The 17,242-nt window shown below is 43.6% G+C and overlaps 1 protein-coding gene across 1 annotated transcript in view; it reads left to right on the forward strand.

Moving 5' to 3' along the window:
- Window positions 1-4,382: 4,382 nt before the first annotated feature.
- Window positions 4,383-17,242, forward strand: part of EXOG (exo/endonuclease G) — a 35,249-nt gene continuing 22,389 nt past the window's right edge. Inside the window, exons 1-4 of the mRNA XM_056129227.1 lie at window positions 4,383-4,585; window positions 6,677-6,826; window positions 12,984-13,123; window positions 14,928-15,004. Of these exons, the coding sequence (XP_055985202.1) occupies window positions 4,438-4,585; window positions 6,677-6,826; window positions 12,984-13,123; window positions 14,928-15,004 (515 nt within the window). The 5' untranslated portion in view covers window positions 4,383-4,437. The remainder of the gene's footprint in view (window positions 4,586-6,676; window positions 6,827-12,983; window positions 13,124-14,927; window positions 15,005-17,242) is intronic.

Below are 17,242 nucleotides of genomic sequence, written 5' to 3' on the forward strand. Positions count from 1 at the left end.
CAGGGTCCTATGCTCCAGGTAGCTTACTAACCACAGTTACCTCAGACCTCCTGTTCAACACTGTCACCATCTGGGTCCTCTTGGTACTGCGGGCAAGCAACACACACACACAGAAGCCCTGCCACTGGTGGGCACTGTTTTGTTTGAAAACAAAAACTCTTCCCAAGGACAGAAAGGGGGGTTTCTGGCAAGCGCCCCGTGCTCCCCTTCCCCCCTGCCCCGTGCTGTGGTGGGAGGGGTCTTGAGCGTTAGCCGAAAGGTGCTTCCTGTGCTTCTCTTAGCATTCTGCCATTTTCAGTATTCTCATGTTTGATCAGGCAAAGTGATTTCAATTGGTTGTTCTTGTACACAAATTAGTTCCAAAGATGAGCTCTTTCTTCATTAGCTCACTTCCAGTTGCTAAAGCGCAAGTGTAGAACATTCCTTTCAATGGCAGGATTACAAAAACCGTCATCCACCACAGTGCATTTTGGGAAGGTTTGTCTAAGCATATGTTGCTGTGAAATTAGGCCTTGTGGAATATGGCTGTTTGTCATTTTGATGAATTTTAAATATATATATATATTTTTTAAAGAACCTTTTTTTACCAGTTCAAAAAGTTTAATTAACCAGCAGTTACCACATTTGAATTTTTGTCTCTGGGGCATGAATGACAGACCAAGATGAAAAGTGGTAACTCAGTCAGATGATCATGGGCTGTCACGGGACACCAAGGTTAGTGTGGGAAATGAGACTTCACCCAGCTCTTGAAGTGTCTGGTCTCTGCCCCATTCAGTGAACTATGGCTTCAGTCCGTGCAAGTGCTTTAGCCCATGTGGTGTTTTTCTCAGAGCACTGCCACAAGTTAAGTATACATTTAGCCAAATAATTTCTCCATTTGGGAAAAATTCACTCATCCAAATTTTACCAGCATGATAGTGATGAGGATAGGAAAGATTAGGTGACATCTGGGGTCTAAGAAAGTGTCCAGATGATGGTTTAAGGCTGTCTGAGAGCCACTGATCACAAAGATTGTTCGGTGATCTCATTGGAAAGTGTTCGGATTTTCTGTGAATGGAGGATTTGTTAATGCCAGTGGCTCTCAAGCCCCCTTTTACCCCCACCCCCGAATTCTGTAAAAAATGCAAAGAAAATTGAGTGGTACTTGAGAATTGAGGGTGAGGGTTACCGCAGAATAGAAACATACTTCTAGAGTTCAGTTCCATACCACAAATCCACACAATGACATTTTCAACTGTACAAAAGAATCTGCTTGTGACTTTGAAATCACCTTAATGATAGCGTCTGAGGCCGAATTTTTCACCTGTTGAATATTTTTCCACATTTGTCCTTGAATCTGAATAACTATACAGTACTGTAAAGTTGGCTTTCGTTGAGTTTGATGTCCATTCTTGTTGAAAAGAGCTTTCTGCATGTCACAGACATAAAGAACACAGCAGAGTATATAATTTGCAGAACAAATTTTAGAACCAACTGAAAATGTCACCTGTCAGTTGTCACTGAGTCTATCAGCTTTACCAGTGACTTAAAAATTGGTACATGACTTATTACAAGGAAAAGAAGGGAAATCCTAAGACTTGCCTGACCTAGTCGAGAGTATGTGAGAAAGGCTTAGGACGGGTAAGCGTCATATTGAGCTGTTGTCTAATTTGTATATAAAACTTGTAATTAAAGGTTTGGATTCCTCTGTTTCTTGCAGTATAAATTGATGAGTAATTACAAAATCTGAAAATGTGACGAGTGTACCATTTAAGACTGTAGAAGTGAGGAAGCTCTTCAAGTGCTGAAACTAAGACTGACATTTTGGGGCTCAGATTCAATGAGTACTGTTTGTATACCAGGATATGTGAGATGTAAATGTAATAGGTCACTTTTCACCCTTGTAGCTATAAAATTACAATTTTGTAGAACAGTAATAGCTTGTACTACTGAATTAACAAAAGTTATACTAAAGTATCATGTTTTTTTAAAAAATATATATATACACACACAGAGTTGAGTTTGTCACTGTTACCCTGTGTGAATTTGAAAAAGTGTGCTGATTGATATATATATACATATATATAAAATACACACATATATATATATTAGACACGCACACATCTGAAATGGCCTAAAGCAGACACCCATGTAATTACAGTTGCAAAATGAAGACATTTTGGAAAGAACATTGTATCATAGTTCATTCATTTGCAGTGGATCTTTGTTCCTTTTTACTGTGGTAATTTTAGAAATGAGTGTCAAGTTTGAAACTAGATGTGCTAAGGTGGGGTTTTGCTGCTGGAACTGTGCACTGGGCCCTCAAATAAACCGATGTGAATGTAGTTTTCCCCGTGTGAAGAAGCAGCCACACCCCATCAGAATAGGAGGAAAAGTCTAGAACTATTTCAAGTTTTATCTTTTTGTATATGAAAATAAAATAATAATGGTAATCATGAAAAACCCTGTTGTGTGTCTTCATCACCGGGGCGGAGGGCGTGGAGGGAATCGGAGATGAACAAGGACTGGTCCCCTCCGGCAGCTCTTTGTTCCTGTGGGTCTAGAGGGTCCCCGGACATGCTTGCTGCACCTCCTGTGACCTCTGCTTTGTAGACAGATTTTAATGCTGTTAGATTTTAAACGCCAGGAAAGCCCCAGGGATGCTGTTATCTTTAATTTATATATGATATATATATTTGTGTTACATATGTTTATATTTGGGCTGGAGCAATAGCACAGCGGGTAGGGCGTTTGCCTTGCACGTGGCCAACATGGCCGACCCGAGTTTGATTCCTCTGCCCCTTGGAGAGCCCGGCAAGCTACCGAGAGTATCTCGCCCGCACGGCAGAGCCTGGCAAGCTACCCGTGACTTATTTGATATGCCAAACACAGTAACAAGTCTCACAATGTTATTGGGCCCGCTCGAGCAAATCGATGAACAAGAGGAGTGACAGTGATATGTTTATATTTAATATTTGTAACATATAATACATATTTTATAATATATATTACACAATGGGCTGGAGCGATTAGCACAGCGGTAGGGCGTTTGTCTTACAAGCGGCCAACATGGCCGACCCGAGTTCGATTCTTCCGCCCCTCTCAGAGAGCCCGGCAAGCTACCGAGAGTATCTCGCCCGCACGGCAGAGCCTTGCAAGCTACCCGTGATGTATTCGGTATGCCAAACACAGTAACAACAAGTCTCATGATGGAGACATTACTGGGCCCGCTTGAGCAAATCGATGAACAACGGGAGGACTGTGGCCATACTCTGTGACCATATTACACAATACATATATTGTATATAATACATATTATATATACTTATACAATATATAATACATTATATATGTCTGTATATTTACATATTAGAATATTATATATTTACATGTATTGGGGGCTGGAGTGATAGCACAGCAGGTAGGGCGTTTGCCTTATGCAGCTTACCAGGGCGACCCGGGTTTGATTCTTCCACCCCTCTCGAAGAGCCCGGCAAACTACCGAGAGTATCTCGGCCCACGGCAAAGCCTGGCAAGCTCCCCATGACGTAGCCAATATGCCAAAACACAGTAACTATAAGTCTCACTATGGAGGCATTACTGGGCCTGCTCGAGCAAATCGGTGAACAACGGGAGGACAGTGCTATAGTGCTACATGTATTAGAGTGAGTGCATTCTCAGACCCTAAATTCTGCCAAGTTGGGGCATTTTTGAGATGACTTATAATATTTAAAATGTATTTTTATATATTATACAGTATATACGTGGGCTGGAATGATAGCACAAGGTGGGACTTTTGCCTTGCACACTGACCCGGGTTCAATTCCCTAGCCTCTCTCTGAGAGCCGGGCAAGCTACCGAGAGTATCTCGCCTGCACGGCAAAGCCTGGCAAGCTGCTGGCGATGTATTCAGTATGCCAAAAACAGTAACAAGTGTCACAGTGGAGACGTTACTGGTGCCCGCTCGAGCAAAAGGATGAACAACTGGGAGGACAGTGCTACAGTGCTACAATATATACATATTGTATATATTATGCATAGGAAAATGGTATAAATACATATGAAAAATATACATATATGATGTATTTATATACTAGAACATTATATATTTACATATATTAGAGATACCCTAAATACTCCTGCCAAGTAGGATGTTTCTCACATGAGGGGGATGCGACCGGGGCGAGGCCCCGTTGTTCTAAGTGACTCCCCCCCCTCCCCCCAGATCCCCCAGGCGGTTGGTCAGTACTTCGGCCTGGTGAAGAAGGTGATTCCAGCGCTCCCACTCTGGAGGGGAGGAGCCGGGTACCGCGGGGCCGTCCGTCCGGGCTCGGCCGCCAGGGGGCGCGCGCGGCTCTCGCGGGCCTTCCGGGAGACTGCGGGAGCGCATGCGCGTCGGCTCCGCCGCGGGTCGCAGGTGTCCGGGGTGGGCGCGCGCTGCCTGCCGCTTGAGCCCCGATGGCTGCCCGCGGTTTCGCCGACCGCCTCCGAGGCTCGCGGCGCTTCTGGAGCGGCTTCGTGGCCGGGGCCGCGCTGGGCGCCGCCGGGGCCGGGCTTGCGGCCCTGCCGCTGCTCCGGAGTCGGGGCTCAAAGCCGGCGCCGGACGGTAAGTTTGGCAGCGCGGGAAGCGTCGGTGCCCCGAGTGCGTGTCGCGCCGTCCGTGTGTCCGTGTGCCGCCTCCGCGGGCCCGCAACCTCCGTTCCGCGCTTGGGCGCGTGGGTTCGCCGCGCTCGGAGCCGGGCCTGGACCCAGCCTGGACGCCGGCCCGGTGGGCCCACGATGTCCCTCAGGAGTCCCTAAGGCTGGGCGGGCGGGCGGGAAACCCACTCGCCGGGTTTCCCGGGGCGGGGAAGACGCGGCCGCTTTACGCGCATCTCCCGCCCGGTGAAAGGTGGCCACTGTGCCTGTCTTTTAAAAAAAAATTTTTTTTTTTTTTAACTTTTTGGGTCACACTCGGCGATCCGGCGATGCTCAGGGCTTACCCCTGGCTCTGCACTCAGGAATTACTTCTGGCGGTGCACGGGTGGACCATCTGGGATGCCGGGGGTCGAACCCGGGTCGGCCGCCTGCGAGGCAAACGCTCTCCCCTCTCTACTATCGCTCTTGCTCTTTTTTATTTCTTTGTTGTGTGTGTGTTTTTTGATCTTGTTTCTCTCCCCCTCCCGGACCTGAGCCCCAGTGAGTCCGGAGCGGGAAGGCAGGCGCCAACGCGTCCCCAGGAAAACCCCTGCCCAGTGCTCGACTTGAGCTTCGTCTTGGGGTGCTGCAGCCTTTGCGTGGTACTAGGTGGGGTAGGGACCGAGCGATCTAATTTTGTTTTTTTTGAGGGGGGGCACACCCGGTACCCCGGGGGCTTCTCCCTGATCAGAGAGCTCTGTGCTTCCTAGAGATTGCTGGGGGGTCGAACCTGGACTTCCCGGGCTCTCCAGCCCTTGGAACCACTTCTCCCCTCTCCGGTGCCAAGATTCTGGCGCTTACTGAAGTTAGTGAGCTGGGAGACGGCCGGCAGTTTACCGTGCCTACCTGCTTCATCTCTGGGGCTGCGGTCACTGCCAGGGACCTCAGCAGTGGCAAAGAAAATGTTAATGAAGCAGCTCCTGATGTTGCTCCTGGGATTGGGTGAGGAGGCACACCTGGCAGAGCTCAGGATAATTCCTGGCTCAGTGCTCAGGGTACCATATGCGGAGTCCAGGAGCAAACCAACACTATCACTCCGACCCCTGTGTCTTTATTGTTTTTTTCCTTTTGGGCCACACCTGGCGGTGCTCCTGCCTCTGTACTCAGGAATCACTCCTGGTGGGCTCAGGGGATCATATGGATGCCAGGGATTGAATCCCAGTCAACTGCCTGAAAGGCAAGTGCCCTTCTGACTGTACTATCTCTCCACCCGCAGAAGCCTTATCTTGGTGTAACTATGCAACACACTGTAGTCAAAACACTTCTCTTTGAGACCTTAAGCTCATCAGACCCTTGTATCTCATAGATCCCTGGTATCTCCTATACCCTCATCATTGGCAGGTGTGGTCCAAAAACCCAAACCAAAAAAAAAAAAGTTTCCACTATTGTCTCTTTTTTTCTTAAAATTGCAAAAAAAAAAAAAAAAAGGGAAAAAAACCTTCCTGGTTGATTAGACTTTTCAGTCATTTAAAAAAAAACATTTTTTTTTTAAATTATTACTTTGGGGGCTGGAGCAATAGCACAGCGGGTAGGGCATTTGCCTTGCATGTGGCCGACATGGCCGACACGGTTGACCCGAGTTCGATTCCTCTGCCCCTCTTGGAGAGCCTGGCAAGCTACCAAGAGTATCTCGCCCGCACGGCAAAGCCTGGCAAGCTACTCGTGACGTATTCAATATGCCAAACACAGTAACAAGTCTCACTATTAATGGGCCCGCTCGAGCAAATCGATGAACAACGGGAGGACAGTGACAGTGATTATTTTGGGGGGTGCTTTTGGACCCTCCTGCTGGGCTTGCGGGGATCATATAGGGCTCAGGGATCACACCCAGATTGGCCACATGCAAGGCAAGTATCTTACCCACTGTACTATATCTCCAGCCCTTTAGTTCTTTGATTTTTTTTTTTTTTTGGCTCACCCTTCACTCTTGGGCGAAAGTAATCTGGGGCATTTTTGTTTCTTAGAAGTTAACATTATTTGCTATTTTGGTTTTGTCCCTCCACCTGTTTTTTATTTTTAGGTTCTGTAGAAAAAGCTGTCTTGGAACAATTTGGATTCCCTTTAGCTGGAACAGAGACAAGGTGTTACACTAATCATGCCTTGTCTTACGATCAGTCCAAGCGGGTCCCGAGATGGGTTCTTGAACATATATCCAAGAACAAGATATTAGGTAAGTGATTCAAAGATGTTTCCACATTTAGGACACAAAGGATCATTGATAACCTTGGCCTTTTTCACATTATAGCCCGTATAGAAAATAATGAAGCTTGTGTGACTCATTGGATAAATGGACCCTGGCTGGACCAGGGAACCCCAGACCATTTCCAGACGGGTCCCCAGGCTGTCAATGCCTCTTTTGCAAACCACAACACCCAAAAGGAGAGAGAGAGAACAAAAGGGAATGCCCTGCCACAGAGGCAGGGTGGGATGGGAGGGATGGAGAGAGGGAGGGATACTGGGACCCGTGGTGGTGGAAAGTGGGCACTGGTGGAGGGATGGGTACTTGATCATTGTATAATTGAAACCCAAGCACAAAAATTTGTAAGTCTACAGCTGTACCTCATGGTGTTTGATTAATAAAAATAAAAAAAAAAAAAGATCCCCGTTCTGAAAGGAATCGGAGGCGCCGTCATGGTAGTGCTGCAGCTAGTACCATACTTAAGTGCCTTCCTTGTGTCTGGGCTTAGCCCTGGCCTGGGTCTGGGGCTATAGCTGTTAATCACCAGAAAAGTGGTGGGGAGGCCCTGTGCTGCTTTCAGTAATACTCACATGTGCTGTTCAAAGCTTGGTCTAGCAAATAAGGTGCTGCCTATGGGACACGTGGAACCAGGGGTTGAGCTCCAGCCCTTTGAGTTCTCCTCTGACCCTGGCCAAGTGTCTCCTGGTTTGGTTTTTATATTTTGGGACTCTGTTTGTCGCAGTGCTTGGAGTCTTTCCTGGTGATGTTAGGGTACCATGCAGTGCTGGGGTTCCAACCCAAGGCTCCTGCAGGCTCTCCAGCCCACTGAGTTCTCCAGTACAACAGTAAAAGTAATTTTTAGTTTCCACTCCTCCTTGATATTTCAGTTTGTGGAAAGGGGTTGGCCTATCAAGTAATTACAATTGCTAAGAATGCATAAAGGCAAAAAAAAAAAGGAATGGGCTTAGACATCCTTTAATTAAAGAATATATAATCTCTCTGTTGGTTATCTGTTCAGTTATCTATATAGATACTGATTAGCAACTTTTCTGAGAAAGGAAAGTTGACCTGAGGGTTGAGGTGGGTGGACACTGGACTCTGAAGAACCTTCCAGGCTGAAGGAAAAGCACACTCGTGTCTTTGAAGGCCACAGTGTGGAGCGGAGTTTTGTTCCTTTAGGGAACTAGAAACCTGAGTGGCCGGAAGCCGGAGAGCAGGCAGGCAGAGACATGTGTTTGTTGCTCTGAGCCCTCCCATAACCGAGATGACCAGATTCAATGTTCCATTGGTTTTTGTAAGTAGATTATTATTATTCACAATCATTGGGTGTCCTGACTTTCCCAGCCCTTACCCATAGTGATCGTTATCGAACCATGCCAGTTAATCTTTTTAATTTAAAAAAAATTTTGAATTTATTTTTAATTAAGAAAACCTGTGACTTACAAAGCTTTTCATAATAGAATCATACAGTGTTGCAACACTAATCTCAACACCAGTGTCTCCAGGGTCCCTGCCATTCCCCGGCCTCTGCCTTGGCAGCTGATCACAAATTTATCTCATACTGTTTGCTCTAACAAAACTTAGACAAATGGAATTATCAGAAGATAAGTCAGTTTGTAGTGATTGATTGCTATATGATTTTTACCTATGTAAATAGGAAATTCAGATCACTTAATATGATATAGTATACTACCTATTATCATTTATATAACTAAGTTCTAAACTTTGGCATCTAAAACATACTGCATTAAATTTATTTTGTACTTGAACCTTATTGTAATCATCATATCTTCCCTGTCATAAATGAAACTTCTTCCCCCCCCACCTTGTCAGGCTTATAACAAATTTATTTCATATTACTTTGTCCAAAAAACTTAAAAGAATGGCAAATAAAATTATTAGAACATAAATAAATAAAAGTCAGTTTGTGACTATTAATTACTGTATGTTTTTAACCTTTTATAATGTAGTTGAGGACGACCATATATACCATTAGTGAGTGTTCAGTATCACATGAATGGGAAGTTTCTCCTGTCCTTCAAATGAGCTCTTTTAAAAAAATTTTTTTTGTTGTTTTTATTGAATCACAGTGAGATACACAGTTACAAAGTTGTTCATAGTTAGGTTTCAGTCATATAATGTTCTAATACCTGTCCCTTCTCCAGTGTACATTTCCACCACCAGTGTGCCCAGTTTCTACCCTCCACCACCTCTGTGGCAGGCAGACTCGCTCACTCGCTCTCTCTCTCTCTCCCCCCTTCTCCTCTTCTCTCCCTCTCTTTGAATGCTTCCTGCAGAGTTGGTTTCAAGTCTGTGATTTCTGCGAGCTGTTTCCTATCCATGAAGCTCTGGATAGTTCTTTCAAATCTGTGAGGGGCCAGCTTGATAGCACAGTAGGTAGGGCATTTGCCTTGCGTACAGCCGACCCGGGTTCGATCCCTGGCATCCCATATGGTCCCCTGAGCACCACCAGGAGTAATTCCTGAGTACAGAGCCAGGAGTAACCCCTGAGCATTGTTGGGTGTGACCCAAAAAATAAAACAAAAAAAAATCTGAATGGCAATTTAGCTGGATAGAGTATTCTTGGAGAGGGGTTCAGTTCATTGGGTTTATGTACTATATCTTTCCATATTCTTCTAATTTCTTGAACCATACCAGTTTAATTAGGACTTATTAGCAGTATATAAAGAGTATATAGAAGTAATCATCAGGGGTTTGAGAGGTAGTATAGCGGGCAGGGCCTTGCATGTAGCTGACCTGGGTTCAATCCTTGGCATCCCATAGTTCCCCAAGCACTGCCAGGAGTAATCCCTGTATGCAGAGCCAGGAGTAAGCCCTGAGCACTGCCAGGTGTGGCCCCCCGAAAAAAAAATATCACCCAGCATGTGGCTGCCTTGCTTTTTCAAGCCTATGTTCTCTCTTGATCGCATATGTTTCTCTTTCAATCCTGTAATTTTTTTCCCTACTGGAGAAACCTGTGTTCTGTCTTGAACTCATGTTCCTCTTTCTCTCTCCTCTCACATTTCTCTCTCTCTCTAATTTTCTTTCAGTAAATAAATAAAATGAAGCAACATGAAAATGCAGAATGGCCAGGCTCCTATTTGGGTGAAAGCCAGAATCCGGAGGTAGAGCTGCATCGTTGTCTTAGCCCCTCACCCTTACATGGTTACTACTGAAGGCTAGAGCTCAGACACTCTCAAGACTCTCCTCCCCTCCCCCCCCAACCTGCTCCCCCAGAGGACCGCACCCTCTGGGAAAAGTGGGTCACAATGAACTGGCCTGCCCCACCACTGCCAGTCCATGGAAAGTTACAGTAGCCCTGTGCCGAGATGGGTCAGGCTGGAAAAGGCGAGGCATGTCTCGGGGAGTTGTGCCTGCAGACTAGCTGTCTTAGAGATCTGTAGATGGAGATCCTGACGCCCAGAGCTTGGTTGAATACGGTTCTCTGATGCTAATACTTTCAGACACCTGAGAGAAGTAAATTTGCATCCTAACGCAAGGAAAGGCATCTTTAATTTTTTTGTTTGTTTTGGTTTTTTGCTTTTTGGGTCACACCCGGCGATGCACAGAGGTTACTCCTGGCTCATGCACTCAGGAATTAGTCCTGGTGGTGCTTGGGGGACCATATGGGATGCTGGGAATTGAACTCTGGTTGGCCACATGTAAGGCAAAAGCCTTACGCCTTATCCGCTATGCTATCACTCCAGCCCCAAGGTGTCTTTATTTTTTAAAAACAATTTTTAATGTTATTTTCATAAGGTTGTTCACATTCATTGATTACATTCAATATTTCAACACCAATCCCACCACCATTATACCTTCCCACCACCATTATTTCGATTTTTCACACCACCATTCAAGTGCCTGCCAGGGGCAGATGGCTAGTTAATTTATTTTCTATTGCTTATTATGAATATCATGAGAGGTCACACAGCCGCTTTTGCCGCCACGTGCTTCTGGAATTCTAAAATTCTAAATGGTTGGGATCCAGAGACATTTCTGTAGGGAGCTAATCCATTTTGAGATTCATTTGGGAGTCTGGATCAAGGCTCTTGATGCGCTGAGATGACACCAGGAGGCAGTTTGTGGGCGTAGCAGCCGGGACCCCCGAGAGGGTGGGGAGACAGGAAGGGATGTCCCATCTCCGCTTCCTCCATGTGGCCTGGAGTCTTAGTCCCAGATCCCGCCTACCTGGGTTTCTCTTCTGGAAGCTCGTGGCCATCGGTGGTTCATTGGAGTGGGTGGAGAGGGGATACCCGCTCCATTCAAGGTTCCCCCAGTGGAATTGGCTCGGTATGGGGTCTGGAGAGATCTCCGGCGAGCTGCTGTCTTCTGGGATTCACTATGAATCTGAGGTTCAAGGCTGTTGATGTGCTGAGAAGGAAAGGCTTCTTTAGTTTAGGCCTCTCAGAATGTCACAAGTGGTTTTTCAAAGGCAGTGGGTGCCCGCCAAAGCTAACTGCATATAGTGAAGCCATTCCAGTGAAGTGTTTCTTTTTATTAATAATGTTTCTGTATTACCACTTATTTTCCTCATGAAGTGATGAGGTATTGTCCTCTGTGGAGCACCATTTGTTACGTTTAAGGATGGTAATTATTGCATGTTTATGGTGCTTGGAATCTCACATGTGCACTGAAGTGTATCCCTGACCCTAGAGGTAATCTTGATGTACTTTTTTTTTTGTTAGGGTTTTTTTGTTGTTGTTGTTCTAATTTGTTGACCACTCACTTTTTAAAAAATAAATTGATCTATTTTATTTTTTTAATTAAATCACTGTGAGCTACACTTACAAAGCTTTCATGATTGTGTTCTAGTGTACATTTCCCTCCTGCCACCCTCTAGAAATACTTTGAACTTGTGGATCCAGAAATTAAAAAATTTCTCTGAATAAAATGATGTTGGAAATAGTAACATATTTCTCAACTCCTATATAGAAGAACTTACTACTCAAGTTCTTCATTTTACTTTGAGTATTTGAGTAGTTGAGTTTACTTAAGATTACTTGAGTAACTTCAGTATTTCATTTATCTTCAGAATTGTTATAACTGACAAGGTAATAAGAATTATTACTTTTATTGACAAATAGAAAATACAGTGTTAACATTTGCTAATGACAGTTGTGGCAGATTGTTCTGGAGGTATATAAAGTGTTAGTAAAAATAGAGATTTCTTTTCTCCTATGTAGTACTTTGATTCAGGAATCTCTGGAAACACGTGTGTGTGTGTGTGTGTGTGTGTGTGTGTGTGTGTGTGAGTGTGTGTGTTTGCATGTGTTTATGGTACCAGGGATCAGATCCAAGGCCTCAGATCTCACACTTGCAAGGCAAGTGCTTTACCACTGAGCTATATTCTTGGCCACTTTTTGGGGGGTGGTGGGGTGCCTTACCTGGCAGTGTTAAATGGCTACTCCCTTCTCAGTGCTCAGGAGTTGCTCCTGCATGCAAAGCATGCCCTTGAGCCTCTTGAGTGTGCTCTCTGGCCCATTTCAGGAATTTCCAGATCGAGCTCATAACCTCAAGGTTGGTTTTGTTATTGTGTAAGAGACAATAAGTAAGATATCACAGATACCCCCCCCCCCCCCCACACACACACACATACACACCTCCAAACTGTCCTGTCCAGGACAAATAATGTTGTCTCTCTGTCTGCCTCTCTGCCTCTCTCTCTCTCTCTCTCTCTCTCTCTCTCTCTCTCACACACACACACACACACATACACACACAGAGTTTTGTGACACACAGTCACCTATTTTAGTTTTATAAGCTTGTCAAATACACTTACACAAGATCTGATAACTAGGGGTTCTTTTTAAAGATCAAGAGTTTATTTAGCAACAAAGCTTTTAATGCAGGCAGATATTTTGTTTGGTCTTTGTTTTAACTACCCAGAGGATTCTTAACTTACTTGAAACAAAAGTATGCAAAGATGACTGCACTGTGTGAAAGGATGCTTCTCTAGGCCAGCCTGTGCCAAATTCAGATGAAGTATCTGAGCTATGCCGGGAACTTGAGATAGGCGTGCAGTTACCGAGTGCTGGCTGCTCTGAAATACGTCAGCTGCAAGCAGCCCGTCTTGCTTAAAGAATCTTGATGGATATTTGTCCACTGATAACCCATTTTTTTTGTCATTCTCCCCTGTCCCTCCCAGGTAATGCAGACAGAAAACATTGTAAATTCAAGCCTGATCCCAACATCTCTCCGACCTTCAGTGCGATCAATGAGGACTATATTGGAAGTGGTTGGTCACGAGGACATATGGCTCCAGCTGGAAATAATAAATTCTCATCTGTAGGCATATTTTTGAGGGATGAATGGGAGTGGGGGGAGGGTGGTATTTTATTGTGTTAAAGAAGTTGGCAATTCAAAAGGAGCTGCACCTTATAGAACTTGAGGATTTCCTTGTGTTTTAATATTTTCTTTCCTCGTATTAATTTTTTTTTAAAATTTGGCTCAGATGCTGCGACTTTTTTTTTCTGTTTGTTTTTGGGGCACACCCAGTGATTCACTGGGTTTACTCTGGTTCTGTTGGTGCTTGGGAAACCATATGAGATGCCGGGCATTGAACTCGGGCTGGCCACGTGCAAGGCAAGTGCCCCAGGCACTGTACTATCTTTCTGGCTCCATGCTGAGACAGTTTGAACAAGGTTGAATGAATAAAGCTATATGCTCTGTAAAAGGAATTGAAAAGCCAAACTTGGGACTGAAGTTACTTATTCTTTGTTTGAAAAATTTCAGTCCTTTAGAAAGGTTGAAAACATACCACAGCAAATACATTTTTGCTACATTTGCTTGTGTATATCTACATGCACAGTAAATATAGTGTATTGTATAGACTTATAAATAATTTTTAGCCATAGATAGTAAAATTCCAAACACCATTACATTTCATTCCTAACTAGATTGAAAAGAAACAGCCCAAAGTATTTGCAAATGTATTTTTATATATTTGAATAGTAGCACTCATAAAATTCATTCAGGTTTTCCAGATTGCCCTAATTGTTTATCTTAAAGTTTTTTAAACCTAATGTTCAATTATGAATCACACATTACCATTAGCTGTCATGTTCCTCATCTCTAAATTCAGAATAATTTCTCTGTCATAACAGAGGAGAATTTTTTTTTTAATGATCCTGACACTTACTGTATGAACTATTGGTGATTATCATTAAGTTAGTGGTTATCAGCTTTGGGTACTCATTTGGGTACTCCTTAAGGTTCAAAAGAAATTTTGATGCCTACTCCAGATCAGTTACATTAGAAACTCAGAGACGGGATTTAGAGATCGTTGTTTTCCAGAATTACATGGGTCATCCCAAGTGCATCACAGGTTGAAAGCCACAATTTGAAGAGAAGGTAACTGTGAACATTGGTCTCTAGCATAGATCAGTGGAAGAAATGAAGTCAAATAGGACCTTGAATTTATGTATGAAATGAATAATTGCTCGAGCGAGCCCAGTAACGTCTCCATTGGAGACTTTGTTGTTACTGTGTCTGGCATATCGAATACTCTCGGTAGCTTGCCGGGCTCTCCGAGAGGGGCGGAGGAATCGAACTCTGGTCGGCCATGTTGGCTGCGTGCAAGGCAAATGCCCTACCCGCTGTGCTATCGCTCCAGCGCCATGAATAATTAATGAACTAAATAATGAATAATAATGAACTAAATGAATAATTAGTTAACCAAATAGATAACCAGAAATTCTGAGTAGACAAAATTTCTCTGCTAGTTTTAAACTAATAAGTTTGTACTTAAAATCCCTAAGAGTTGACCTTTATTGAGATCCTTTTTTGCTGCAGGCTTAAAAATCAGAATTAGCCCTTTACTTTTGTCTTGAAAACTTAGCTCTTGGAATCTGCAGTCCAGGTTTGAATTTTATAAATCATTCAGAAAGGTAGTACACTAAACTATTCATTTAATTTTTAGTTTTATTTTGAGTAATCTTTATTGGGCTTTTCTGGAATCGTGTCATTCTAACAAATAGGAATTATAATTGCTCAGCGGTAACCTATGAATAAGGAACTGCTTTTCAGTTTTGAAAAATCTCTCAAAGAGGAAGGCATTTCATTTGTAGTTACTCTGTTTTTCTTTTCACAGAAAGCCATGGCTGAAACTTTTTACCTTTCTAATATCGTGCCTCAGAATTTTGAGAATAATGCTGGCTACTGGAACAGGTGAGGGGTGAGAGAATTTTAGACGTGGTTCTGTGGAAGATTATTGATGTGATAAGAGAAGGTGCTGGTGTGTCTCTGAACTTTTTCTCTCAAAGCTAATACTGTGGAAGTACTTGGGCCTTCCTGACGGTCAGTGCAAGGGACTGTCTCTGGTATTTCAGGAATACAGTCCTCTGGAATACAGACTTCAAGACATACTTACTCATTCGTAGATCATGTTTGCCACTGATTAGTAGAAGCTACTCCAGCTATTATTTATGTTAACTGGGCTAGTGGAAATCTTTTGAAATAAGTCTAAAGGACATATTTTTCTATATTTGTGTTTCAAAAGTTCCTGAGCTTTTCAGAGTCTTGGTACACGTAAACCTGTGAGCAAAGCCCTGATAGTACCTACATCTGAGCTTTCGGTACTTTTTGACACTTATTTTGGGTGCTGATAGGAATTTGGGCCACTCCTGGTTGTACTCAAGAGACTATTTCTGGTTCTGTGCTCAGGAATGACCCCTGGCAGTGCCTGGGGAACCATATGTGGTGCAGGGATTGACCAAGGCCCCAAATGCAAGGTACGTGCCTAAACCCCTGTAACTCTCCAGTCCCACTTTCAAACATATTTAATCAGTTCTCCTAGGGCATCTCTTTAAACGTCTAAAATTAGTAGTGCTGTTTGAAGTTGTTTCAGGCTGATTGTAGTTTTCTCCAAGTAGAACTTGGTTTAAAATAATTAGAGGAGCACTAAAGAAAACCAAGAGTTACCCTGTACAGCCGCATTTGTCTTATTTGCTCATTGTTTAAACAGGCATTTTATTCAGAAATATCTTTATATATATTTACTTATTTTGGTTTTGGGGCCACACCTGGCGGTGCTCAGGACCCACTCCTGGCTCTGTGTTCAGGGGATCACTTCTGGCAGGACTTGGGATTATATGGGAGACTGGAGATTGAACCCAGGTTGGTTGTGTGCAAGGAAAGTACCTTGCCCACTATACCAGCTCTCCAGCTCCCATTGATTTATTTATTTTAGAAGATAAGGGCTTACTCCTGACTTTGTTCCCAGGGCTCACTCTTGTCAGGGCTTGGGGCACCATGTGTAATAACGTGGATCAAACTGGGTCTGGCCATGTGCATGCCATGTGTCTTGGTCCCTGTAGTATTTCTCCAACTCCGCTATTTGCCGTTTTTATCCAGTAAATTAGTAAATTAGTTTTGTAAGCAGTAAATCTTAGTGTTGTAAATATTGTTGTGAACCTACTCTCATTTGTAGCTTTTCTAGAATAAGTTGGTATATTACCGTTAAAAAGATTAGTTTTAGGAAGAAACCTGAATGCCCAAGAACAGATGACTGGTTAAAGAAACTTTGGTACATCTACACAATGGAGTACTATGTAGCTCTTAGAAAAGATGAAGTCATGAAATTTACATACAAGTGGTACAATATGGAAAGTATCATGCTAAGCGAAATGAGTCAGAAAGAGAGGGATAGACATAGAAAGATTGCATTCATCTGGGCGATATAAAGTAACAAAGTATGAGATTAATACCCAAGAATAGCTGAGATCAGCACCAGGAGGATTACTCCATAACTTTTAGTGGCCAGCCGGGTATCCTAGAGGAAAGGGCTATTCAGATAGAGAAGGGAGCACCAAATAAAGGATGTTTGGAGGATCCTCCCAGGAGGGGAGATGCATGTCGAAAGTAGACTATGGACTGAACATGTTTGCCACTCAATGCCTCTTTTGCAGACCACAACACCCAAAAGGAGAGAGAGAACACAGGGGATTGCCCTGCCACAGAGACGGGGGGATGGGGGGATGGGGGTGGGAGGGATATTATCCATGGTGGTGGAAAATGGGCACTGGTGGAGGGATGGGTATCTGATCATTGTATAATTGAAACCAAAGCACAAAAAATTGTAAATCTACAACTTTAAAAAAAATAAAATAAAATAAAGGGGAAAAAAAAAAAAAAGATTAGTTTTAACTATAACCCAGCATCATTAAAATACTTTTTTTTTCCCTTTTGCATCAAACTTGGAAATACTCAGGGGTTACTCCTGGTTCTGTGCTCAGGAATTACTCCTGGTGGAGCATATGAGATCACAGCTGGGTCGGCCACATGTAAGGCAAACACCCTACTGGCTGCACTATCACTCTAGCCCTATTAAAATATTTTTTAAAGTAATTCTCGTTCTTCAGATTTGTCCTAAGACATTAATATAATGTCTCACGAATAAATGTTATG

The sequence above is a fragment of the Sorex fumeus genome, unplaced genomic scaffold (genome assembly GCF_029834395.1).
Source record: "Sorex fumeus unplaced genomic scaffold, SorFum_2.1 ptg000072l, whole genome shotgun sequence".
NCBI classification, from domain to species: domain Eukaryota; kingdom Metazoa; phylum Chordata; class Mammalia; order Eulipotyphla; family Soricidae; genus Sorex; species Sorex fumeus.